Raw genomic sequence first — 26,980 nt, 5'->3', positions numbered from 1 at the left:
CAATTAGAAACATAGCCGGCAGTACTCATCAAGATCTTATTTAATATAAACAAAATCATTGTATATATTTTATTTATAAATAAATGTATATATTTTAAATAAAGAGAAAATATTTTACATACATTTATATCAAAGTTATATTTAAATGTTCTGGAGAAACCGAATTTTATGAATAAATATTGTCCTTCTTTAATATTGGGAAGATTTTGTAGAAATTAAATGACGTAAATTCTTTGTAAACGATTTAAGAATCCATTTATAATTAGTAAACTATGTGTAATATAGTAATAAAACTATAATTTAAAAAAAATTCTTTCTAATATATTGGAGGTTTTATGTTGAAAACCATTCTAGTCAAATATGTCATTAAGCAGTTTTCAAAAACCAAAGGAATGCTTTCTTCTTATTTAAATCCAATTTCTATGAAATAAAATTCGAGAAAAGCTCGTTAAAAAGCAATAAAAACTATTTTGAAATAGAATCGTTATGTGCATATCTTATTATTATTATATCTGGACTATAACCTAAATGACAACAAATTCAAAAGGCACTTGTAAGTGTAAGAGAACCACCTTGAAATAAGAAATAAGAAATAAGCGAAAAAATAGGCGAAAAATAAGGAAAACACAAAGAAGTTGGAATCATAACAAAACATTTATCACCGACATTTAAAATTTATGGGGAAAGGAAAGCTCATATCACACAGAAGACAAAAGATTTAGATTTCAATTCAAAAAGATTTAGAGGCGATTTCGACGATATATTTTTTGTTTACGTAGCAATAAATAAACAAATTATTTTGAGACACTTTCAGTTTTTTTTGTATTTTTACGTTAATTTTTTCTAAAATATTTTATAAAAAGAATCTAAGAATCTAAGAATCTAAGTTGCTGGGTCACGGTAGACGGTAGACGTTAGCAGTGGCAGGCAACGTTGGAAGAAGCAAGCATTTAGCCACCTCGCTTGGTTCCATTAGAAGTGTCACATTATCGAAATTTTTGCTTTCTTAATTTATCCAAAGTAAAAATTATTACACAAACAAACGAGAAGAAAATTCTAAGGAGATCGATCACGTCACACACGAGAGCAACACGCATTTATTGTTTTTGAATAGTGAAATAAATATGTGAAAAACCGAAGCCGGGAAAACGTACAGAATGTGGGGTTGTGAGGTGCGCTACCAGCAACAAGTTTTCCTTTAAGTAAAAAAATATATTATAAGAAAATAAATTCTAAATTGGATAATCATTTATTTTTTCAACTGATGTTGTGTACATAATTTATGAACACAAATAATTTGAATGGACTTAATTACGGTTATTCCAGATAAGTCCACATTTGATGCGGATTTCATTCACAAATTGCGCCAAACATGCCACACAAATTCTACTCAAAACTATTCAATATATTAAAATTATTTATATTAAAAATGCTAAACGGAGGGCGTGGCCACATTTAGAACGCCTAATAATAAAGCGTTTTAAAAATAGATACCACTCGAAGAAGACACTTATACTCAAGTGCTTCTCCACTCAAAAAGAACCACTGAAACAGTTGGATCGTCTAATGGAAGACATATGACAGTTTTTATAAATTTTGTCAACCGAAAGTGTCGCGAGCTGCCGTCGTTGTAACATGTGGTACGGAATATTGAAGATATGTTGAGATATCTTAAAGATATGTGAAATAATGCGACTGCGAAATTGCAATCGAATGCATCTTAAAATCAATGTTTCAAGTGTTTGTGATTAAAATTTTAAGCAAAACCATATATGTTTCATTTATACATGAATAATTTTCTATATAAATAAAGTGTTTATCAAGAATAAAATTTATATTATAATATATATGATGCAATAATTTTAATTGAAGTGCCTTAAAGTATTATCAACATGACAAAATACAGTTCAAATTCCAATGCAGATACTTCCTTAGCAGTGGCCACCATAAAACAGGAGTACAATTATGCACAACAGCAAAACAATAGCATTTATGCACAACTACATCAGTCAGTATTGACAACAACAACAGGCTCTTCGAGCCAACGTCAACAACACATCCAACAGCATCAACAAACCATGACCCAGCAACAACAAATTCAACAGCATCTTCATCATCAACAACAACAACAACAGCAACAACATTTGCAGAACTTTTTTGGTCGTTATAGTAATGCCGTCGGTGATAATCTGCATGCCTGTCACTTCAATAATTCCAATTCTACATCGTCTTCATCTACTATTAATTTTGAAAGTGATAAAGTCAGCATGACACCCTCACCCATTTTCACAGATTACGATGAGAATAGTTTAAGTTCAGAAGAACATGTTTTAGCACCTTTGGTCTGCTCTTCGGCGCAATCTTCGAGACCTTGTCTTACATGGGCTTGTAAGGCATGCAAAAAGAAAAGTGTTGCTGTAGATCGACGAAAAGCTGCAACTATGCGAGAGAGAAGGCGCTTAAGAAAAGTAAGGATATATAATTAAATATAGATGATTTAAAACTAAGGTCATAAGCAAAAATGATTTATTTAAATATATATTTTAATAAGTAAATAAATAGTAAATACTATGGAGTTTTACTACATTTCATCAAACAAAAATGTATTATGCTGTACTGCGTTTGATAATAAAATAGATAGAGTCAGAAAATAAAGGTGTTTAAGCTTGGATTATATATTATTGTTACCAAACCCTTTCTCATCCAAATAATATGTTTTCTTTAGACCACTAAAAAGCAGTGTTGCATTTATTTATAATGTATTCTAAATAATTTACTTTTTAGAATAATGATGTCAAGTTTCTGTTTTTTTCTATATATGTAAGATAATTTCTAAATCTACGATCCTTAAATTTTGAACTATTATTGCAAAGTATTTGAGTTATTCAAAATTAAATAAAAATTCGCAAATCTATCCGAGAAGTGATTTTAATTAAGGGAATTAGTCTAGTTTGTTCAGGCATATAGGCGAGTATTGTTTATTTATATACAATACTGATGTTAAATATTTTTTAAATTCATAGTAATCAATATATAATATTATATTTTTGAACTTAAACATCAAGAACTTTAATAGGGCATATAAGCTACACTTCAATCGTCTTTTAATTGTTTTTAATCGATCTGTTTATCATTATATACCATTAAAAACAATTTACAAATATAATATCATACAAAGATATGTAAGACTTAGTAAAAAACACGGTTATATCAAGAAGAAGCATTATTCAAAAATTTTTCATAGATGAACTTAAAGTATCTAAACTAGTTTTATATACACCAAGTACAACTTCTTAACTTACGGGTTAGTAACAAAAATTTACATTTCGTATTGCTAATAGTCGAAATATTACTTCTTGACACGAATTACAAGTAGAGAATGGAGATCTGATTATTTACTTTATATTATATATTCTGATGCATATAAATGGATCATCCTCCTCAATTGTGCAATTGAATTTAACTCAAATGTTTAGACATAAAAAATAATTCATCCTGCTTAAAGTTTAAAATATGGATCCTGGGAATATATAATTATATAATATTTTTTAATAAATATAGAAAAGTAATAGTAAACAGATCAACTGTTTGAAAAATCAAATGTTGATTTATAATTGTTATATAGCTCAGTAGTTTAATATATGGACACATTGTGCTCCTTAAGGTATAGAAAGGTATAAGCAGTGCAAATAATAATAATGATAGGAAGTGGAAAATAAAACGTATAAATGATGCGCACCTCTATTAAGGGGATGTAGGCCACATTGATCAGAAAGTGTCAAATCAAAGGTTTTATAATATCGTTAAAAAATAGAGTAATACCAATACGAAAGTTTTGTAGATCAAATTAAAAAGAGAATGTGAAACAAAGATTTAGTCGATATCGGAAACAACTCATCACCTAATAGCAGAACGTACTCTCTTAAGTACAACGAATATATCAGGCGACTAAACAATGTGAGAAAAATAATACATCTAGTACTGACAAAATCGCATGACTTAAGAAAAAAGTAGGTCATTATTATAAATACTATCCGCTCTTTGTATTTAAAAAGTAAAAAATGCCAAAGAAGAATGCTATAAAATGCTATAAGAAAAGGTGAGGCTGTAGTTATATAATACTGCTAATAAACCAGATATTGAGGTTTTTAATTAAGAATATAATAAAATTATTTAATGTGAACATTCCTCCCACACACTTAATCAAAGTTATCAAGTATACACGATTGGCGAGAGAACTTCAACAGAGTTATCAGTACACAAATGGTAGTAACTCAACAGGATTGGTCCTATATAAATAATTAACCCATGCAAATAAAACTTAATACTTATGTTACATTAGAAGTAATCCCAAAACTTATGATATTGTACACATAAACTCTAATGAGAAGATAACATAATTTCTTGAACCTTAATTGAAATCAAACTTGCATGATTATCATTTTAATTTCTCTCCAAAAGACTACAATACATTGGTAACGTCAAGTCCCTGGATATGTAATTTTCAACTATGCAGCTTGGGTGAACTTAGTCTCATTAAAAAAGATATATAATAAACTAAACAAGTAAAAATCAAATTTTAAACAAAACCTTTAAAAACTTTTTTTGTGAAAATATTTGTATAAACATCTTTAATAATTAAAAAAATAAATAAATACATAAAATTATCATTGTCCCTGGTATATCCTTTGAAAGGATATCCTTAGAAAAGATATTAATGGATCTAATATAGTATTTATGGTATATGTTTAGTTTCTGTGATTACCGCATTACAAGAATTTATTCTAAAACCTCCCATAGGGAAGTCTTAAGAAGAATTTGAGTCCTTAAATAAGACTTCTAAGCAGAGGTCTAACCAAAAGTTTCTGTTATGTTCGTATTACTTATATATTCTATATATATGTTATTAATACAAATAATGTGTAAAAAGATAATGCGTATTAAACATTAGCAAATTTATTTTTAAACAGCAATTTTTATCGGTAACCTAATGTACTTGTGCTAATGCACAATTAATCTTATCATAAAAACAATTTAATCCATTAGTAATAAAGTAATTAATGCCTAAATACTCTTCTATGAAGTTTATGATAATATCTGATGCAAGGTAGCAACATTGTCGCAAGTTGGCTTATAAATGTCATCATAAATTATTTTACACTTCATCTGTTTCAGCAATTAAAATTTTCATAACTGAACTGAAATATCTTCATTTCATAGACGTCATACTAAAAATTTTGTCCATTAAAATGTGTTGACTTTTTATTGCAATTTGACATAAAACTGCAAGTTTATGTGGTTTTATATATAGATGAACTATCAGACAAGTTCTTAGAATGAGTTCTAGTGTTGTTACCATATTATAATTATAAATAAATTTATAGAACAATAAAGTTTTATACATCCCTTTCAACAGTTTATAAAGATTTTTAATTTATATATGATATACTTAAAAATTTATATACCTATACAGTTTTGTGGACCGAAGAAGTTTCAGGTTAATTATATACTGTAAAACTATCTATTTGTAATAATTTTGATTAGCTTTTTATAGAAATTAAAGTCTCTAATTTTATTTTTATTTAGTTTTGTAATAGATCCTTTTCATAAAAGAAATTGTATTAGCAATGTCTTGATTTTAAGGTTGGAAAGTAATTGCTATAATCTACGATTTGTTTTAAAAACAGAAGTAGGAGTGCCAGAGATCTGTGTTTAATTAGCCGTTAGGAAGTTATACCGATTAAAAGAGTTATAAAGCTCCTTCTCCTTAGCTGCTACAAATGTAGTTGAGTTCTACTATCTACTACTAACACAAGAATTTATCAAAAAATGACTGCCAGACAATAGCAGCTTAAAAGATATCTCTTACTACTCAAATGCAAACAATCCATGAAGTTATAGGGATACGAAATGAAGCTTTACATGTTCTAAATATTTTGACATAGTAGTTTGGAGAATTACAATATATTCAAAGTTATTCAATATTCATCTAAGATATCGGCTATAACAACAAAGATATTAAAACTTCCTTCAGACATACACTGTTCTAAAAGGCCATTAAACATACGAAATAAAGGGCAGATAATGACGGTAATATGTTGGATGGTAACAAAGTCTTTAAATAAGTAGTTAAACTAGACACTCATCAAAAATTAGAAAACGGCATACACATTGGGATATCTAGGTCTGGTATGGTTTTAAATAATCTTATATAGTCTTCTAAAGATAACGACGTGTACCTGCTATTTGACCAGTATATATATATTATCAGTTTGGGTTTATATTTCCTACAAAAAAACTGTAATGATAAATGAATAATGATTAGTACACTAAGAAGACTACCTTGTGCAATCAAGTGCACAATCCCCATTAATGGGACTGATTAAGGAAGAGAATATGATAAATCTAATTTACTTAAATCTAATGCCGTGTCGAGTCACGAAAGACGAATTTTGTTGAAATAAATTTCGGGCAGAAATTAACTCTGTTACAAAATCAACAATTGATGCACTTATAACTGACAATAAACTCATTCAAGCAAGATCCAATATTTGTACTTGCTTAACTCTAACTAGTTAGTTAAGGACTCAGGGGTCAATCGATATCAGGCAGTTTAAACTATCTTTCTTAAAAAAGAACTACCAACAAGTGGTTTAGTAGATTTAATTTATTTAAATCAAATAATTCATTTTAAAGTTACCACTTTCTATGTGAACCAAAAAAATAAATAATATCTGTTTTATGTGAACAGATATTATCAGCTGTTAGACCACTGATTTGAAGTACAAATTCAATGAGTTCAAATTGTGTAGAGCCAGAAACAACCAGCATAGATATTTGAATATAATTTAGTTTCTGTGAGTAGAATCAATAACATAACTTGGTTTACTTCTTGATAATAGACTGAACTGCTGATATTATTCCAAAGAATTTGAACAGATTAAACACAAATGTCGTTAAATCTATTGAATGATTGGGCATCATTTTCAATTTAACCTATATTGCATGAGGTTATTATTGTTATCTATACACCGCAGCTTAGGTGGTTTATTGTGCTAACCCCAGTCGTTTTAACTGATTATTAGGGTTTTGATAATCGTAATTACATTTGTCTGTTCTGTATTGTTCCATATGTTATGAGGATCAACAAAGCTGCCATTTAGATAGGAAACTCAGCTGCTGATCAGTTTAAGGTATTCACAGAGTCGTTCAGATGTTTTAACGTGCATTTCACAAAAGCGGCAGATATTTTTCCCTCAGGGCTAAATTTATTGAGATAGTACCTCAGCCTGTAGTGACTTGTCAAAAAACCGGTAAGATTTTGATATCCTCTTTGTTTAGTGTAGGGATTAATTTATTAGTCTGTCATCAAATCAATCTGGATGTGTGATATATTGCTTTGAGACTGTATGAAGAATATTTTTTTTATATAAATTCATATTTTCAACAATAATGTGAAACATTGTCTTATACATTTTTGAGCATTTTAATTTGATTTATAATATATATAAAACTTTTAACACTCTGATCTCGTATGATAAACGGTAAATAGATTGTATCTCCACATCTTATTTTTAATTAAATTATTTTAATAAAAATAAACATTAAATGTCGTAGTCTCATCTTTAAATACAAAGTTTATTTGAAATTGAATAAAGTGTGCACTTACGGCACAGTTACATTTTATATAGCGCAGCAACTATAAGGGAAATCCGTTCAGGCTCACAGACAGCCTGAACGGACTGCAAATAAAACTCGAACAAATTACAGAATTGGTTTAAAAAGTTATAAAAACGAAAATTTATTTCATAAGCAGGGAAAGTGATTTTCTTAATGATGCTATTGCTGCACACGTACATTTCGGTATGCTCAGGAAATGTAGAATGGGTGAAATAAATGGGGAACACATTGGACCACAGTGGAAGAGTAAATGTGCTCTTCGCATCATCCTCTGATTTCGTTTGTGTGCGCGATTATTATGAATGTTGATTTTATTGTTTAATTTTAACACGCTTGTTTTCTACATGATAAATTATTATTAATTTAAATTAGCATGAACTGCACGAATTTATGAGTACTACAATTTTAATAATTTGCTTAATTTTTATTATATTTAAGGTTAATGAGGCTTTTGAAGTATTAAAGAGACGTACGTCTTCAAATCCCAATCAACGTTTACCTAAAGTTGAGATCTTGCGTAACGCCATTGAGTACATTGAAAGCTTAGAAGATTTGTTGCAAGTGAGTTTCTGGAAGAGAGCTTAATAATGTCAATTTATTTTAAATGTTCATATTTTTATAGGAGTCTTCACCTACACGCTCTATTGACAATATTCCGGATGGTATTAGTGGGAAGTCATGTCAGCAAGAATATTTGGTAAGTTATTATAGACTTTATTTTTTATGACAATAGACAAGCGCAACTCTCTCAGAGGTGTAGAATTTTAAATTCCAATAAAACGCAAACAAATAAATGAAATATGTCAATTTTTTTGACTTATTATTAATAAAAAATGATTTCGAGTATACCTATAGCCATCATGGTGGTGGCTGCGGAATTATATACTGTACTTTTATTTTTTGAACATTTTTTTAATGATTTGCGGTCGTACTGTGGAATGAAGTCTATGCTATGTCTATGAAGCCCGCATACATGAATGATATATATCTCAACAGAAAACAATCCAACAGTGTTAGATTATCTGCCACCAGATAACGGCTCCTTCAGTTTGTCGATTATTGCTCTTTCTACTAAAGTTAAGGCCCTCAAGGTTTGTTCATTTCGGAAAACAAGAAACTGTTTATGGTTTGATATTAGGCTCCATCAACGATGAAATTTTTATCATTTTTAAAGACCAATGATGTCCCCAATCTTTAAACCTTTCTAATAGTGCATTTTTTCATGCATTCTAATACTGTTAAGATAATAAAAGTTGTTGAATATAAATTAGGTGTCTGGGTTATCATGCCTGGGAATAGCTTGGTCATAATTGTCCACATAAATACGATACTCTATGTAACATTACAAAAAAGTTCAGTGATTGTAAATTATGTTACATAAAGTTAAGTTATATGAAATTACACGCTTAGAAAATGTTTAGGATGTGTTATGTGGTTAATAGCGACCTCCTAGTAAAACCACATATTCTTTATATATCCGCATCTTCAGTAACACTCCCAAAAATGATGACAATAATTGATAACAGTCTTGACAGTTTCGTCGTTTTCGAAAAATTTGGGCTTATCACATCAAATACCAGACCACACGCCGAATTTTCGATGCAAGAAATCGTCCTCTATATACTGTTGCTTGAGTATTGAATCCATTATGTTTTACGCATATTATAACATGACATATGACAGATCTGTTTATCATATATCATTGATATATATATATATATATATATATATATATATATATATATATATATAGATGACTTTGTATATAAGACAAAGTCTATATATTCTTTGATATATAGAGATATCCTTTTTGTATGTATATCCTTTTTTTTGTATATCATTTGAGATTTCTATTTAAATTTACAAGAAGTGAACTTTAAAATGAATAAAAATATTTAGTTCAATATTATTATTTAATAATTAGTGTTTACTCTTAAATGTTATAAATATTTTTAATTTTTAATAAATAATTTCAAATTAATGTTTAATAATAAATTAGAAATTATTTTTTAAAAATTTTCATTAAACAGATATTTTTTAAAATTTCTATACCTAGACAAAGTTAATGTATTGCACCAACTCCCTAAGAGTTTGTTTTTCATATGTGAACCCAGAGAATTTAATAAGAACAACCACTATTTTCTTCTTTCATCTTGAATTCTTCCATTTAAAATGAAATATATATATTTTTATATTTTTTAACCAAATTAAATACTTCAGCATTAATTAATTAAATTTTGTTTATATGTTTTGTCTTTTTGGAAAATCTTAAGACAATTTTTTTACTTGAGAAACGTTCGTCCAAAATGCGCTTCGAGACATTTTTCTTACCGAGTGGCACATTCATCAAATCTCGAAAGTCCACCAAAAAAACATAAATAACTAATTTTGTTCATTCTTTGCACTTTTATTCTTCTTTACAATACTGAAGACATAGAAAAGTGCTCTAAAATTTATAGATACACTGACGTATGCTTAATAATTGGCTTGTCGTTCCTATAGAAATCGAAATTTGTTTTCGTTATGAATTATTTTTAATAAATACATATTAAAAAAATTTAATAAAAATAAACAAGTTTGGAAATTTTAAATATTCCTCTTCGTAATATATCAGCAGCTCGTTAAGGGTTTAGTAGAACTAATAGGCCAATATGTTTTATTATTGAATTTATGTTTTAAGTTTGTTGTCAACTGTCATAAGCAATAATGTTTCCAATTCATTGTGATTAATTGCGGATTTAGTATAAACAAGACTTTTCGAATATTTTCAAATATCTTGAATGTTGCAACAAATACTCAAAACAAAAAAAAAATTTGGAAATCAGAATAACAACGGAATACATAGAAAACTATAATTAAATTAAAAGTTTTTTAGTATTTATTATAAGTATTTTTATGATACTTTTTAATATCATGTGATAGACACACATTGTAATATTGCAATATTTATTCTTTGTTTCATATTAGATCTATTAAAGTTATATCAGGCAAACATTTCTTTAGTTATATATGTAGGTATATATAAAATTATTCTCAATCTGAAACCATTATCTATCGCCTGTTACTAATATATTCAATTATTAAAATATATCATTTATTATTATAAGTAACTATTTTAAAGCTTCACCAAAATAATCTTGTAGGTTTGTTTTTAATTTTGGGTTCAGTTCCGAATGTTTATCTTTTATCAAGTCTGCATGACAATTAATTTTTTGTTATAATCATTCTCTCCAGATCTATGTTGTTCAGACCGGTCATTCTTCTCATCATTATTTTTAAATTTGTTCTGTTTATATTAAGGGGATATTTGCTAAATATTTGTTACTTCTGAGTAGTAAAAGTAGAGTGGTAAGAAGAGTTTTATACAGCGAGAACTTTCTTAGTTAAGTCACTTGTTAGTAGCTACATTGGTGAAGTCTTAATTGTGTAGACTGAAGTTATTTTTGTTGTCTCTAAAAAGCGACTACAGCCCATATAGTTGTCTTGAAACAGATTTTTTTCTTCCTCCACTTTATTACTACCAAAACTGCTCTATACAGGTATTTAGTATAATATAACTTGATTCCTAGCTGTAAGACATTTGTTGTTTCCCAAATCAGTTCAGAGTTTGTCGAGCTTAAAGCTTTAATACCTGATTGAAGATCATCCTTTTTTGGTTTTGGTTTTGTGATAGAAAATGTCTATCAGATGAGATATCATGATGTGGATTTCAGATTGCACGCAGACTGATGGATAGTTTTGAGGCCATATACCAGACAATAGTTGTTGATAGTACTACTAATTTTTTATCTACCCGCCGTTTTGGTCTGGTATAATGGTATTGTATTTTCTGTTTGTCATATGTTCTGGGATCATATAATCTAGAGACATCTCAAAATCTGTGGATTGTATTCTTTACTGTACAATCGTGTTTTGTCTAGTAGGCCGCTGTAACAAAGTCTATACATGTTAATGGATGAACCATTTCGATTTTGACTTAGTGGCAATATATATAATACAGTATTTGGTATCGCAATGGAAGTTGTTTTTACATACCAAATTAGTACGTATTTGCAGTCAAAATATTGGTTTTTGGTTAAGTTTAAGTTCAAAGCATTGTAAAAAAATATTCACTCATAATGAGATCTGGTGAATAAGGACGATGGTCAATTTCAATCATAGTGACTGCAGAATTAGAAACGTTTTTCTGTTATTGCAACAAAGAATTGGTACCTAAATGTTGTTGACCATGATGCACTTATTTTGTTAGTTATTTAGCAATGTGACCTTTCCATCTCCAAAAATATAATCTATAACCTTTCAAAGAATAAAAAATCGTAAACAATCTTTTTGTCATAAACAACTAGCATAAAAACAAAAATCTAATAGCTATGATTTATAGATTGATATAAAATAGGTGTCATTCAAGATATAAAATGAAAAAAGATAAATCTAATTTTAATAAAATATAAACATAAAAAATGTTTATGTAGACAAAACCAAAAAAACTGATTTTTTAAAAGGTATAATTTATTACTTCAACTAATATTTATCCTATTGTAGAATGTCTCTGATATAGTTTTCGAACAATTGATGATGGTTCCATAGTACTGTATGGTTAAAAATTTTGTTTACATAAAGTAATAATGCATAATATATAGAAGTACAAAATTACACTTAGTATCTTATAAGTTTTAATTAGAGTAGTTATTTTTATTTATTTTTTAGTTCATTATATTTTCAATCGCAACTAGATAATCTCACAGACTCAACATTGATGAAATCAAAACTACTTAGCGTGTAAATTTTTATTTGGTTAAAAATGTCTAAGGTGTGTGGTCGCTGAGGAATATCATAGCTATTTCTTTGTCACAAGTACTATCGTTCACAAAATGAATGCAAAATATAGACGCAATACTCATAATTCCATGGGGGGAACACACATGCACTCAATGACGACAATCTTCAATATGAGACGAAAATAATCTATAGAAAGAGTATTTTGTGCCCTCATCTTGACGTTATGTAAACGGACGATAAAATATGAAAATGTTGTAAATTAAATTTAACAAATTTAAATGATTCAAAAAGTTTTCTTTAACATTTTTGGGTGAAACGGTAAATTTTACAAAAAAATTTGGATTTAGTTAAATAGAAGGGATATAAAATTTTTCATTGACTGCAATCTTAACTATGCGAAATATGTGTTAAGAGCTATGGATTTATATGTGGTATGCTTTGTTTAGGACTTGCTTAGTTACTATTACCAAAAACAAATAAATCTATAAATTAATGTAACTATGAACCGTACATTACTTCCTAAAAATGTTGCAGGAACACGAAAGTACATGTAAATGTTTTTTATACTTGTGAAAATTATAGTTGGAAATAATATTATCTATTTAAAACTTATGAAAAATAATCAATTGAGGAGGATTTAATCCTGCTTCTGTTTCATTAAGCTACCTAACTATGATTTGAAACAAGTTTTTTCATTTAGCTTCAGTTTTGCCCTCAATGCAATGGAAGTTAAATCTATAATATATAAATTCTATAAGATCACTTTCTTTCATGTAAATTTTTACATAATTTTGTTTTAAATTTTTTGAGTTGTTATGTCTTAAATATTTTAAAGTCGGTTTTGATTTTTTAGGATTTTAACTTCGATCGCATTTTTTGTATATACCTATACGTATTAGGAATTCTCCTGAAGAAGGCAAAAGCGAATTTGCCGAAATACGTATAGGAATATACAAAACATACTATCAAAATAAAAGTTAAAATCCGAAAAAACAAAACCAACTTTAAAAGTCTTTTATAGTTTGTATAGTATATATATTTATTATAATTGGTTGATCGTTTAGTTACCACAGGGTATTTAAGTACATATCTTCTACGAACTAAAATGATTCCTTTCTATTTTTGTAATAATATACAATAACAACTAAGATTTAATTAGTAAATAAATGTTATATGTACTTTTTCCACACCAATTACGATATAGTTTCGTGTAGTCCCCCTATAAGTCAACATGATCGATAGTAATTTCCTTTACTTTTTCCCAAATCATTTCTGTCTTAATTTTACGTATTGTGAAAGGGGGCGAAGTACATATATATGATAAATTGCTCAGGAAAACATGACACCAAAAATGCTTGGGTGCAGCATGTAGTTTGTCAGCAGTTCCTGAATATGCCGCCATGGATCGTGTATAGTAAATTTTATCGTTTTCAATTTTATAAGCTTGTAAGCGATTTGTTTGCCGCACAAGTGAGACCGAAATGTCTTCATTGAATGTAGACTTCATTTACAATTTGACGATTTGACAGTTAACAAATTACGTGCGATTAAATGTTGGCTAATAAATATCCACATTGCGAAATTAACACAAAAATTCCTATACATAATCGTATCTATACGTATCGTATATGCAGAGTTTGTCAATATTTACGGATATTCTTGATAGAACCTGACATTTCACACTTTTCACATGCTTTCACTTCACACCTTGACATAAAAGAAAAACTTGTAGTGTCGTGATCATTTTTCACTGTTTCCATTCGAAAGACATAAAAATAATTACCGCAATAATGAAATAAATGCTAAATTGCAAATAACATCCAAAATAAGCGCAAGTACAAGAAGTGCGAAGAATTTTGAGGTTCCGTAGCCCCTAAGTGCATTGGAGTTGCAACAGATTCTGTGGTTGAATGCATCGACAATTTTAATGAAATTCTTCCTTTTTAATGAGAATATTCCGTGGCATATATCACATGAAGAATTTGTATGCAAAATGAAATTTTTTTTAATGCATTTGAGTGTAAAACTTATACAAATTTGTTAATTTACCATAAATTGTTTGATATTTGTTTACTTAACCAGCAGATAAAAAAATAGAGAATATTATTTGATATAATCGGAGAGGAAATATGCTGTTTGTTTTAGATATACACTTTATACATATATAAATATTTCCTTTTTGTATCTAATGTTTGATTTCAAAATTTTGGATTCATGCCAGTCGTAGCCAATGTAGCTGTGATTTTATGATAGAGTATATTTTTAAGGGCACGCAGACGTGATGGCATCTCCAAAGAATTCTTCAGAATTCATAACATAAAATAATTACAAAATTAAAACAAAAAAAATTCGTTGAGTTATGTAAAGAGTAAAAAAAATGTGAAATGTTAGAATTTAAATAATATATTAATAATAATAGCGTATTATAATTTAAGGGCATATGTTTATTACAAGATTATTCGAAAAGGAGTTTTGTTTTTTTTTATGAAAATGAAAGACAACTTTCTGGTTTTGGTGATTTTAGGCCTTTTTATTTGAAACATACGGATTACCGTCTTAAAATTGTATATAGACTGGAATAAATAATAATCAGACAGTAAGTTGTCTTTATCTTTATGGAACACTACAAATTTTCTATTGATCAATTCTGATCTTTTCTGTTTAAATAAATAAGTCAAATTGTTCATTTCCTGACAGGACACTTCAGACACTTCAACACACTTCGTGTACTGTCCAGTAGAAACTGAAATGTCCTTTTTCTTAAATCCTATCAAACAAGTCATCTTGTTAAGGATGAATATCGGCTTTCGAAGATGATTGAGCCGGTTTATATCAATATTTGCTTTTAACATTATTGTCGATATCCTGTGTCTGGTTTCCAGTGATGAAGCGTTTAAAAATTGAATAATTTTTTTTATATTTATAATATTTAAGTTTTGATTTTTCATTGCTCAATAGATAGATATATAAATATATATGAAAATTGAACACACTTGATAATTAAAATAAATATTTTAATATTATTAAGACTATTTTTTTGGTAAAAAACAGTATTGTCAATATTAACAACTTATTGCGCAAAATTGATCTTTAAGGTCTGGGTCCATTCATTGCCTATTATTTAATATTGCTTAATTGTAAATAGTCCTAACTACATGATTAGTAAATAAATTGTAATTTTAAGTTGCCTTGCCAGACAGTTCATAGGTAAGGACTGATTCTATATAATGATCTTTATTTTTTCTAAACCCGATGTAATACTTCATAATTGTCGTAAGATCAGAAGACAATGCAATATTTTATTGAACTACAGAAAGTATTAGCCCCTCTATATCTACTATGAAATAGTCTATATCTGCTCGATACTTTTTATAATTTAAATTGCAGATCTCATAGTAATTATCTTAGGTAAAATGGAAAAGGATTTTTCTCTGTACTTCACAGAATCTGCAAGTGTTTGTTTGATTTTATCTCATCTTTAAAAGGTGATAGTTAAAAGGGGCGTGTCCAGTTAGGAAATCAGTTGTTAGATGCTTATTCAGATCATTTCATTAGTAGACCGGAATGAGTTTTAGACCTAAATCTTTGCAAATAAAATGTAGTGCATATTTCCATGTACAGATAAAGTCTTATAGTTGGATATTCCATAGAAAATTTTTAGTAATTAGATTTTGTTAATAATGAATTTATTAAATATTTATTGGATCTCAAGTCATCTTAGTTAATCATCTTAGGATTAAAACAAAAATGTTTAGTAGATATTTACAGTATTACTTTTCCCTTAGTATATTAGTTTGGACAGGAACAGGAATATGAAATGCATTTTGTTATTTGTATTTCACTAAAACATTTTCAAAAATATTATTTAATGAATTTGTGTATATTTTATGTATGAAAAACATTTAATATTTTATTAATTATTTAATAACTGAGATAATTACACTTTTTTAAAATAATGTTTTATTAAGAATATATTTGTCTATTTAAATTATATATAAATTTATTGTAATATTACATATATGTAATATATGTAATATACTTATACATAATGTACATAAAAATGAAAAACATTTTTTACTTGTCGTTTCGTCTATCTTTTTTATTTCACACAACTATAGCTGTGCATATAGTAAATCTTCCTTCTAAAGACTTTTCAAACAACTATATATATCTTACATAATAATAAATTATATTTTTTTTCTTTAAGACCACATAAATAAGTATACAAAATCCTTTTCAAATCTCATATTTCCGATTTCTTTGATGCAGGCACATAGATTCAAAAAAAGAATCCACAAATTCTGATTGAAATAGATTAAATAGGTTTAAATATGTTAAAAAGAATGTGACAATTAATGAGAAAATTACAATATATCATTTAAATTCACATTCGTCTTATAAAAAAAAATTTTAATATAAATATGTAAACAACATATAAGACACAAGAAAGTATTTAAACATTCTTTGTCAGTAAACTTGCAACAAAATGATAAATGATTTTATAAAAGTGCATTTTTTATCATTCTTGTGAGTGCTTTGAGAAAAAAATAAAATTATATTCTGTCTTATACACAAAACTATACTACGCGTATGTATATATATTATGCTTAAGATTCTCAGAAAATAAAAATGCTGTAATCATTGAATTGGAATAAATAATGTTCACCATATGTGCTATGGCATTGACTGTTTTAATCCTTAAATTGCACTTGAAGCTCATTTGTTTACAATATTAGTCAAATCATTGCTCATTTACAATATAAGAAAAATAAAAATAATTACAAAAATTCATTTAAGTAGTAATATTAAAAACAATTTATTAACATATCGATCATTAAGCAAAATAATTTAAATTTTATTGAATTAAAAATAAATTAATTCTGCATCAGTGTATCAACCATAACCTCTGTATTTTTAATGACGTATAAACGTGCATATATAGCTATTCTTAAAAATGTTTTGCCTTAATTTAAAATTTTATTAACATTTATTTTAATTAAAATATTTGTGTAGGAAAATGCCATTACCACAAGGTAACATTATTTTAACAGCATACATAAAATCGTCTAAGCGCAATAGAAATTAATTATAACATAATATGAAAAGATAAAATAGGTTTTATAGCTGAGTACAATTGATGCAATGCATAGGTAAGATTAGGTTGGAGTGACAGCCTTTTGTCCAAAGCCCACATGAGCTCAAATAATGACCCGTTGTGAGAGCATAGATTAATGTTGTTCAGACACAGACCAGAAGGATTACTAGAAGGACGCAGTGGTCAGTGTACGATTAACGCTGATAAGTACAACTCCTCCATTCAGGTAAAAGTGAATCAATCCGGCAAGTCTATAAACTTGGCTAAATCCCTATTTTTGCAGAATAACAGCTCTGTCAAGCCTTTAAGAAAACGGGGTCAAGAGATTTTGAATTTTCTTCTAGCAATGATGAACACTGACACCTAACAGTAGAGTACAACTTCTTGCTTATATGCAAAGCCATAATCCCGACAAAAGTCATTACAGGGTAGTAGTTCTTCTTAGTGTGTAATGACCTATCAGCACCAATACCGTAGTGTTGAGCGGATCTCGCTTTAGTTAAAGCAGGTAACTGGTACATTTAATGTGCAGTTTGAACTAGTCGATTTTGAAATCTGAAAAGACATGTTTGTGATGCAATTCATACTCGCCAACAACTCATAGTGAACTTTGAACTGCATATTACAATAATTTGTATCGTTTAACTCTCCAGCTTCTTATACTCACTGAAAATCCTCCATAATATCTTTAAACCACTTCAATCGTACTTGACTCCTTTCTTTTACTTTACATAATGAGTTCATTATTTTCAGTTACTTTTTGGAAAGGTTCATTTTGGATGCATGTCCAATCTATCTCAATCTTTGGAATTTAATAATTCGGACGATATTTTTATTTAAGTTATATTTTTAATTTCGGTTCTCAATCGAATTCTGCTCTCTTCATTTTATCAGAAATTGTTCTAATGATATTTCCTTTCGAATCATAATTAAGTTTAATATAACGTTAATAATTACAAAGATACATATTAAGTACAGTCTTATCTTAATGTAGATGAGAGCTTATTCTTATGGTAGGCCTGATTTGGCAATACACTTTAAATGACATAATCAAACATAACTATTATCTATGTCTTCAAATGTTTAGTTTTAGGTTTGATGTTTTCCAATATGAATCATTGTGAAATTCTAAAAGTAATTGTCAAAGGAACATTACAATTACAAAAAGGTAAATTCGCTTTTGGCTTCATCAGGAGAAATCCGAATATTTGATGTAAACCCCAATCACAAGTGTGTACATTCACATTTGGAACCATAAAATGGATAATCTTCCGTTTATAAATATATTTCTCAAATGGCTTGTCAACACAAAATGGATAATCTTCCGTTTATACATGTACTTCTAAAATGGCTTGTCACCACTGTGTGCAGATGATTCTGATTTAAAATATATCTGCTTTATTATGTAAAGAAATAATAATTGTATTTAACAAATTGCTATGTTACCATATCGTAAACATCTATGTATCTTGTATCTGATTAAAAGTTCTACTACATATTCTTTCCTTAGTCACACAAACATAGTACAAACGTATTCATGTATACCGAATAGAACAATGATGCATGCGTGCTCATATACCTTGTAGTATAATTAAAGTACATTTTTATTTAAATATCAGAAAATATTAGCTCACTTCATTGTTAAGTAATATTTATTTTTCTTATAAAAGAAATTTGAATGAATAAAAAGTACCAAAAATAAACTAATTATATGAATCGAACGCCACGTCGTCTGCGTATGCTTAGACAGAAAACAAAGCTACTTAAATATTTATAAGGATTCTTTTAACTTTTCTTTTGATATGTTGAAAAAAATCTGGGAAATTATTTTAATTGCTTATAAATGTGCCACTATTAAAAATGCCATAAAATGGCTAAGTGCAGTACGCCTTAAATCCATATACTTTACTGTCATTGTCTAGTCACAGAATCTCAGATGCGAAATATGTATATCATTACATTGTGAATAAACTAACGAGATAAAAATAAATAATATTGCATTTTCTGCCGAGTATCTACAGTGTACTTCTTAATATGTTACTCATTGCACTTTTAATAGGGTTCAATGCATTTTAATTGGATTTTCTTGACTTTGTTGTAGTTCAGAAATTCTGTGTTAAATTCTTGAGTTCTGTAATTTTAATTTGATACAAATATAGCAGCAATAAGCATAAATTTGGCGTAATCTCATCATTAGGTTGTATTTTGTATTTCATTTCAGTGCAAAAATGACAGAAGATATTTTGATTTCTACTAATTCATGTGTAGTTTTTTTGTTCTGGTACTTAAAAAAACATTTTTTTTGTGCTTAAAAAAACATTTTTATAATGAGTATTTTTTGCAATTTTTGTATTTTCATTTTAAGATAATTTATTATTGAGCAGATTCTTAGTGTATTAATTTTATCTGTATTTGTTTTTTGTTTTTAATCATATTGAATAAGTATCTTTATATTGGTAGTGTGTTTTTACAATTTTTTATATTTAGTAGTTAATTTTTTAATAAAAATGTATTAAATTTGATTTCAACGTGAATATGACAGTAATATATATTTTTACTTTCAAAGAAACTGTAGTATTTAATAGAAAGCTTTCGAAAAGTAATGAACTATAACAACAAAAATTTTTTTAAATTTATTTTTAATTAATTGAGTTTATGGCTAATCATACAGTTATTTCGAGTATTGCCAAATATAAAATAATATTTATTATCTTGTGAAAAAAATCGACAACATACAATATTTACTAACAAAATAGAGTCATACATTATAAATGAGACGGGCAAAAACCTAGCTAACAGCAACAAAATTGTTGTTAACAGCATCAAAAGTGACGACTGCACTAAAAAAAATTATGTTAGGCATGTACTTTTCTTTACATGCCTTTGCCTTTGAAAAATTTGAAAAAATTATCTTTCGAAAGAAGAACACGTTATTCTTAACTTAACAAATCTAACATCAATATATTTCAATTAAATAACTTAAAAGAAACCTTCATCTTTTCCTGTACGTTTTCAGTTAGGTATTAACACAGCCATTACCTTTTTACTTAAAAAAAATTTATTTTTAAATGTAATTATCTTCTTTATATTCTTCTTCTTTGCTTGATGAAACGTGAGTGAGTGTCTGAAGCACGTTTACTCTATATTGCCTGTGACCACTTGGATGATCTACAATGGTATAAAAGGAACTCCTTTGAATACTGATAGTGATAATTCAGGTGTATTTACAAAGGAATAGTTTGAAGTCCAGCATATCTTTCTGACGAAATATATATTCCATTTGATTTGAGAGAGTACAATTCTCGATTAGTATAGATAATCATAGAATCAAACAATTTCAGCGTTCTGTTAATTTTTATTTCTGATATACCATGGAGCTTTTAGTATATGTCTCAATACAATATTCTGATAAGCTGCAAGTTTTCTACTGGTCTATGGAGCAACATTGCAATAAGACACATATCCATAAAGTAGTATAGGTGTAATTACTTGCTTATAAAGCAGAGTTTTATTTTTTATAACCAAACATTACTGTGTAATGATTTTTGAACTCTTTATTTGCAAATGATATTGTATCTTAGGAAAAAAATTTATCACAAAATTTAGGAAAGAAAAGAAAAAAATTTAAACTATTTGTGACCTGCATCGGAGCTTAGATAGTCTTAATAACCTATAGGTATACTCCAAAAAAATCGCTTAAAAAATGAGGCAATCAGACAAGTTTTAAGTTATTTATTAATTATATTATATTACATTTATATTATAAGTTAATTTTTAATAAATTGTTTTTAATTGTTCTTTTTCAGACTTCTTATACAGGTGCGTATTTTCGTCAGAAGTTAAATTTTTACAACAAAGATTCCAATAGCTATACTCCAATTTCAGGTATATTAATAAAATGGAAAAAATTAATTAATATTAAATTTTATAGTATTTACAACACATATAAATATAAGAATAAAAGTAATAAAAAAAATAGTGGTAATTCATTATTAATTTTTATAACACTTTTTTATAATATAATATATATATATATAACATATAATATGTAAATGTGTGATTAGTTAACAAAATAAAATTTAAAAGAAACTGAAATTATAAGTAATATATATATTGAATTAAAGAAGAAAAAATTTTATTTATTAAATAAAATTAATAATGAAATGGCTGTTGAGTTAAAAATAACTTATTTTTCTAAAATTTATGAATTAAATTACTTAATTTTTTAATATTTTGATTTTTAGATATAAATTTCATTAAATTTTTATATGAACATTTATGAATATTAATAATATCTGTCTAATAAATTTATTTAATTATTTTTTGAGAAAACTATTTTTAGAAAACTTTTGTTTTTATTTCTAGCTTAAGCTTATATGATTGTATAATATATATATTTTTCAATATTAATATTAGTATTTTTTATAAATTCTTTTTTAGATTTTGACTCTTCCCCGTCTACTAATGGTTCGAGTTTGGATTGTTTAAGTTTAATTGTTCAAAGCATAAATAAAAATACAAATTTAAATGTAAAAAAAGTTCCAGCGCATCAGTTAGCTTGCAACACTAATTCCAATACTGTTACCTCCGCATCATCTGCTAATATTAAAACAGAAACAGCCTCATCGCAACACTCACCGCATTCATTAAACTCAACATTTAAACAAAAATGTACAACATGAAAAATTAATTAAATTAATCAATTAAGCTTAATTATTATTAATTTATTATATTCGATAGTTATATGTAATTTAATTTATTCAATAATTTATTCAAAAATAGTTTAAAAATATATAAAAATATTTAATGTAAGAAACTAAATTAATTCATTTGCTAAGCTTAGATAAAAATTTTAATAGTTAATAATTAAAAAAATATCCAGTAATTAAAAATGTAATTTAATTGTATTGCAAATAAATATTATGAACTTATTAAAATTTGTTTTTTCATTGTATATGAAAAGAAGAAAATTGATTTAAGAAAAAAATCGATTTAGTAAATGAAAATGGTTAATATTAAATGTATTAAAAAAAAAAAAGTATTAAAGCAGCTTATTACACTTAATAATTGGATGTTAATTGTATATATAGGAACGTAATATTCCTAAAACAATACTATAGAACAGCATTGATATGCTACGTAGTTATACTTTTTTACTCCAATTTATGTAAAAAATTTATTTTTTAAATAATAGGCATTCGTAGCCCCGACATAAAAGATCTATTGTGCGCCTAAAGTACCAACTAAAATAATTTTAGACTATTTATAAATCTCGTAATTGCTGTGGGCTTAATTTTACCTATTTGATATGGGACTAAGATCCTGCTTGCAAGGCAGTCGAGTCTATGTCTTACCACAGCTGGGCAGTTGCAATATCGTTTCTGTTAAGGTTAGGGATAGTGCTAACTTTAATGTGTTCAGGATCCATGAATCTTCTTGACCAAACAGACGTACTGTTTGGGTTCTCCAGTGTTCAAGTAGATTTTGTTTCTCCCGTTCACATAAAAATTGTATTCAGAAGTATTGAGAAGTTGAAAGCATTTCCAAACTAAGTTAGTTGTTATATAAGTTATTACACAAATACAACCCATAAAATATTGTATAAATATTTTATGAAGAACGTAAGTTGGAAATACTACGTTGTTCAGTATTCAAATCCATTGTTGCTCAAAATTAATATTGAAACTGCAAAAAATCAAATTACGAACATTAATCCAATAATTTTAAAAATTTAATGTTAATTTCGCAAATATACTTAACTCTTTTTAAAAAATTAAACGAATTTGATTAAAAGGCTATTGCTTTGATGTGTTCAATTATCACAGAGTCCATTATTGAATGGATGGATTGTTAGGGTATTTGTTGTTGATAATATCAGATAGAAATACCGCGGTAAAGTCGAAACAATAAGACCAGTAGCGCTAAAAGGAACGCACTATCGTAACTGTTCTATATTAAGTTTGTAATTTCTATCATTTTTAAGAAAGAACCTAAAACCAAATTTAATTGTGAATCTTATGATTTTAGAATTATTCACACGTAGGTATATTATATTTTAGAAATATCGCAATGAATTGCTAATTGAAGTAATTTGTTAAATTTCATTAACATGCTTTTCTAATTATAATGATAATTAAAGATTCAGATAAGATAAATAGGTTATTAAGGATATACGAGTATTGTATATCATGAATTATTTATATGTGACAGTGAAAACAAAATCATTACAAATGCCATATCTATAATTGTTTAAACGGAGAAACAGTTTATTTATTATTGAAATTGAAAGCACATCGGGAGGATCTATATTTTATTTGAAAAATAAAAATGCGACCACTCACACCAGCTTTGGCTAAAATAGCTAAGGAGGAACTAAATGAAACACCAGAACGTGTAGAACAGGATTTGTTCATATTAAGAGTTTGGATACGCCAGCAAATACATCTGAGAGCCCGTACTTCTGATGAGTTTTTGATTGCATTTCTCAGACGCTGCAATTTTAGTTTGGAAGAAACTAAAAAACGTATAGAACTCTTTTTCCATTTTTACAATTTGATGCCAGAAATTTTTTATAATCGTCTTGTTACAGAACGCCTTCTAAATATGAATAAAACTGGGTTAGTAATCAGTATTTATTCAACCTTTTTTTGTTAACTCTTTTTATCTTTCCTGGGAAATCCAATTTAAATCTTACATATAGCATATATTTCTATCCAGAATATCCGAAATGTGACAATCAATCTGCTTTACTTATAATACGTATTGGACAATTTTCTTGGAAATGGCATACACAGCGAGAACTAGTCAGATTCGTAACAATGGCTATGGAAATTATTGCTCTGGAAAACGATAATGCAAGTGTGGCTGGTGTTACGGAAATAATCGATTTGGATGGTGTGGAAAAGGAATTTTTTTATAGTTTTCATCGTGTAATGGTAAAAAAATGGTTTTATTGGATAAGAGATTGCCTTCCATTACGCATAAAAGATATTTTTGTTATAAATCCCAGTAAAGAACTGCTTCGTATGTTTTTATTTCAACAGTTTCTACAGCGTGCATCTAATTATCCGGTAATACTTATTTTTAATTTGCGGAACCTATTGAAAAAAACATTCTTTGTTATTTTCATAGATCATTGTTTTAAAAACAACTGAAGAACTTTATAAATATGTTCCGAAGAAATGCCTTCCAGAAGAATATGGTGGTTATAACGGTCATATTGCAGAATGTGTTGGTTATATGGAAGACTCACTGAGAAGTTACAAAAGCTATTTCGAAGAAGATACTCTTTATGGTGTCAACGAAAGTTTGCGTAGGGGAGAAGTTCCACTTTACGAAGCTGAATTTGGTCTTGCGGGCACTTTCCGTAAATTTAAAATTGATTAATTATAAATGCTATATCTTTAATCGTTTAAACGGAGAAACAGCTTATTTGTTAAATATATATATGTTATATCATATATATATGTTATATCAAATACAGAAAGCTTTTTGTGATTTTTAACGTTTTTAAAAGATTAAATATATTTTATTCGTTTAGATTAAAATGAAATTGCCATCTATGTAATAATATTAAAATAAATGACTTAACTGTAAAAATATCTTACTTAAAGAGATCCTTTAATTATTCATATATTCGAAAAACTTAAAAAAAAATAAATATTTGCAAATATTAAAAAATTAACTATTAATTAAAATTTTTGTGTAAAATCTCTTGTGTAAATTACACCATGTAGACCTATAACTACTATTTTATAAAAAATTTTCTAAAAATCCTTACTGATGTTCATCGGATCAAAATGAATTTCTTTTCTAACATTATCCTTATTATATTTATATATTTGCTAAAAGAAACCTATATCGACTAAATTGACGCAAAGGTTATTGTTAAAGTTATAAGTCAGAGCAGGCATAAGAAAATGTTACTTACTTCTCAGCACTCAATAGAAAGCCTCAATGCACTATTAGTTCTTCCTTCCTTTATTATCTACATGTTCAATGCGTACGTTAAGGACCACTGATTTTATCAAAATATCTATCTCTCTTTTCTATCTCTCTTTTCATAATTTCTCACTCAGCTAAAGTGTTTTTAACTTCTTTGTGGTATCACAACAGGGTTTCTCTGTGGTATCTGAGCGAGTAGTCGGTCCTTTCATGTTGAGACAGGCTGCCACTTGCATCTATTTAACTGTTTATCTATCCATTTGTCATAGCTAAGAACAAAGATTAAAATAATCTTTTATGTGTACATGAAATTTAGTAGTAAATAATACCAAAAATAGTAGTCATGTATCTACTAATGATTGTTGTTTTTTTGACTTTGTAACTGAAATATTTTGAAGTCTTTTTTTACAATAAATTGAAATGCCTAAGATAATAATAATAATAGATAATTTTTTACATTTTTGAACTTTACGGAATTGTATGCAATATGTGATGGTTTGAAATTTGGGATGTCAGAGGTCCCGTATCATAATAATATTAAATGTATATTATTAATTTCAATAGTCTGTAATAAAAATGTACTGAATTCAAAAGACTAATCATACTACCTACTCTTCATAAAGACGGATATAAAAATAATGTTAATATTGGATACTGGATCAGCACTAGAAGTAAATGTTAATACTATATCCACAACAATAATGCTTAATATCAATGTAGTTTTGGATTATGTTGCGATATAATTGTTTTGATGTTACGTATTTATAATACCAATAAAAATATGTTTAAATATAATTAAATACCCAATCTGTATTTGCAAAATCCTTTAGCAAACTTTTTTTTAATTTTTATTATCAACTAATTATAATTTAAGTGCCCAAACCAAAACCAGTATTTAAAAAATACTTTTTGGCATGGCGAAGGACCTAGTAGTCCAGTTCTTTATTCTTAGTGAACTTTAAAATTGATTTTTCTATTCCAAGATTTTTGTACAGTGGGTTCACAATAGTGAGTACTGTTATTAAAATTGAACTGTTAATTGAAGAATATAAATTCTCAATACAGCATTACTTTTATATATTTTTATTTTGGTATTGTTCTCGGTATATGTAAATATATTTTATTTTAAAATTTTTCTAGTGTATTAATTGTTGGAGACTTCCATCCATAAAATATTCATTGTTCTATCTGAAATTGTATATACAATTTACTTGCTATCTTAGATACGTTTTCGACTGTTTTATTTATTGATATAATTATATTATTTTACTATATAAAAAAACTAAATATGTCAATTAGTTATTAATTTATTAATCATTTTGAGCATATTTGTTGATAAAATTATAGATAATCCCTTATCGCTAATTAATTCACGCCTGGCAATATATTTACAAAAAAAAAAAAAAATTAAAATACTATTTTCCACACATTTTCCCAATATTTTGATAAGATACAAGAGCATTTCCAATAAATTAGCATAGC

General features: G+C 27.3%; 2 protein-coding genes across 3 annotated transcripts; both read left to right on the top strand.

Annotated features, from left to right (window-relative positions):
* The first annotated feature begins 1,833 nt into the window (after window positions 1-1,833).
* On the top strand, window positions 1,834-22,242 carry LOC119683396 (myogenic-determination protein). Of its 2 annotated transcripts, none has more exons than XM_038097059.1 (5): window positions 1,834-2,468; window positions 8,119-8,241; window positions 8,303-8,377; window positions 21,361-21,373; window positions 21,995-22,242. In XM_038097059.1, the coding sequence occupies exons 1-5, from the start codon at window positions 1,893-1,895 to the stop codon at window positions 22,234-22,236; spliced, it is 1,029 nt and encodes a 342-aa protein (XP_037952987.1). In that variant the 5' UTR covers window positions 1,834-1,892; the 3' UTR covers window positions 22,237-22,242. The 2 variants fall into 2 exon arrangements, with proteins under 2 accessions (XP_037952987.1, XP_037952986.1); XM_038097058.1 differs by having other exon boundaries at window positions 21,361-21,439.
* A 1,639-nt stretch (window positions 22,243-23,881) lies between these two features.
* Window positions 23,882-24,940, top strand: LOC119677641 (alpha-tocopherol transfer protein-like). The gene is made up of 3 exons (XM_038089083.1): window positions 23,882-24,171; window positions 24,255-24,624; window positions 24,686-24,940. Exons 1-3 carry the CDS (start codon window positions 23,882-23,884, stop codon window positions 24,938-24,940), a joined length of 915 nt encoding a protein of 304 aa, XP_037945011.1.
* Window positions 24,941-26,980: the final 2,040 nt, after the last annotated feature.

Source organism: Teleopsis dalmanni, chromosome 2 (assembly GCF_002237135.1).
Source record: "Teleopsis dalmanni isolate 2A chromosome 2, ASM223713v2, whole genome shotgun sequence".
Classification (NCBI taxonomy): Eukaryota; Metazoa; Arthropoda; class Insecta; order Diptera; family Diopsidae; genus Teleopsis; species Teleopsis dalmanni.
The sequence above is the reverse complement of the archived record's forward strand: the minus strand, read 5'-3'. Positions and strand labels throughout refer to the sequence as shown.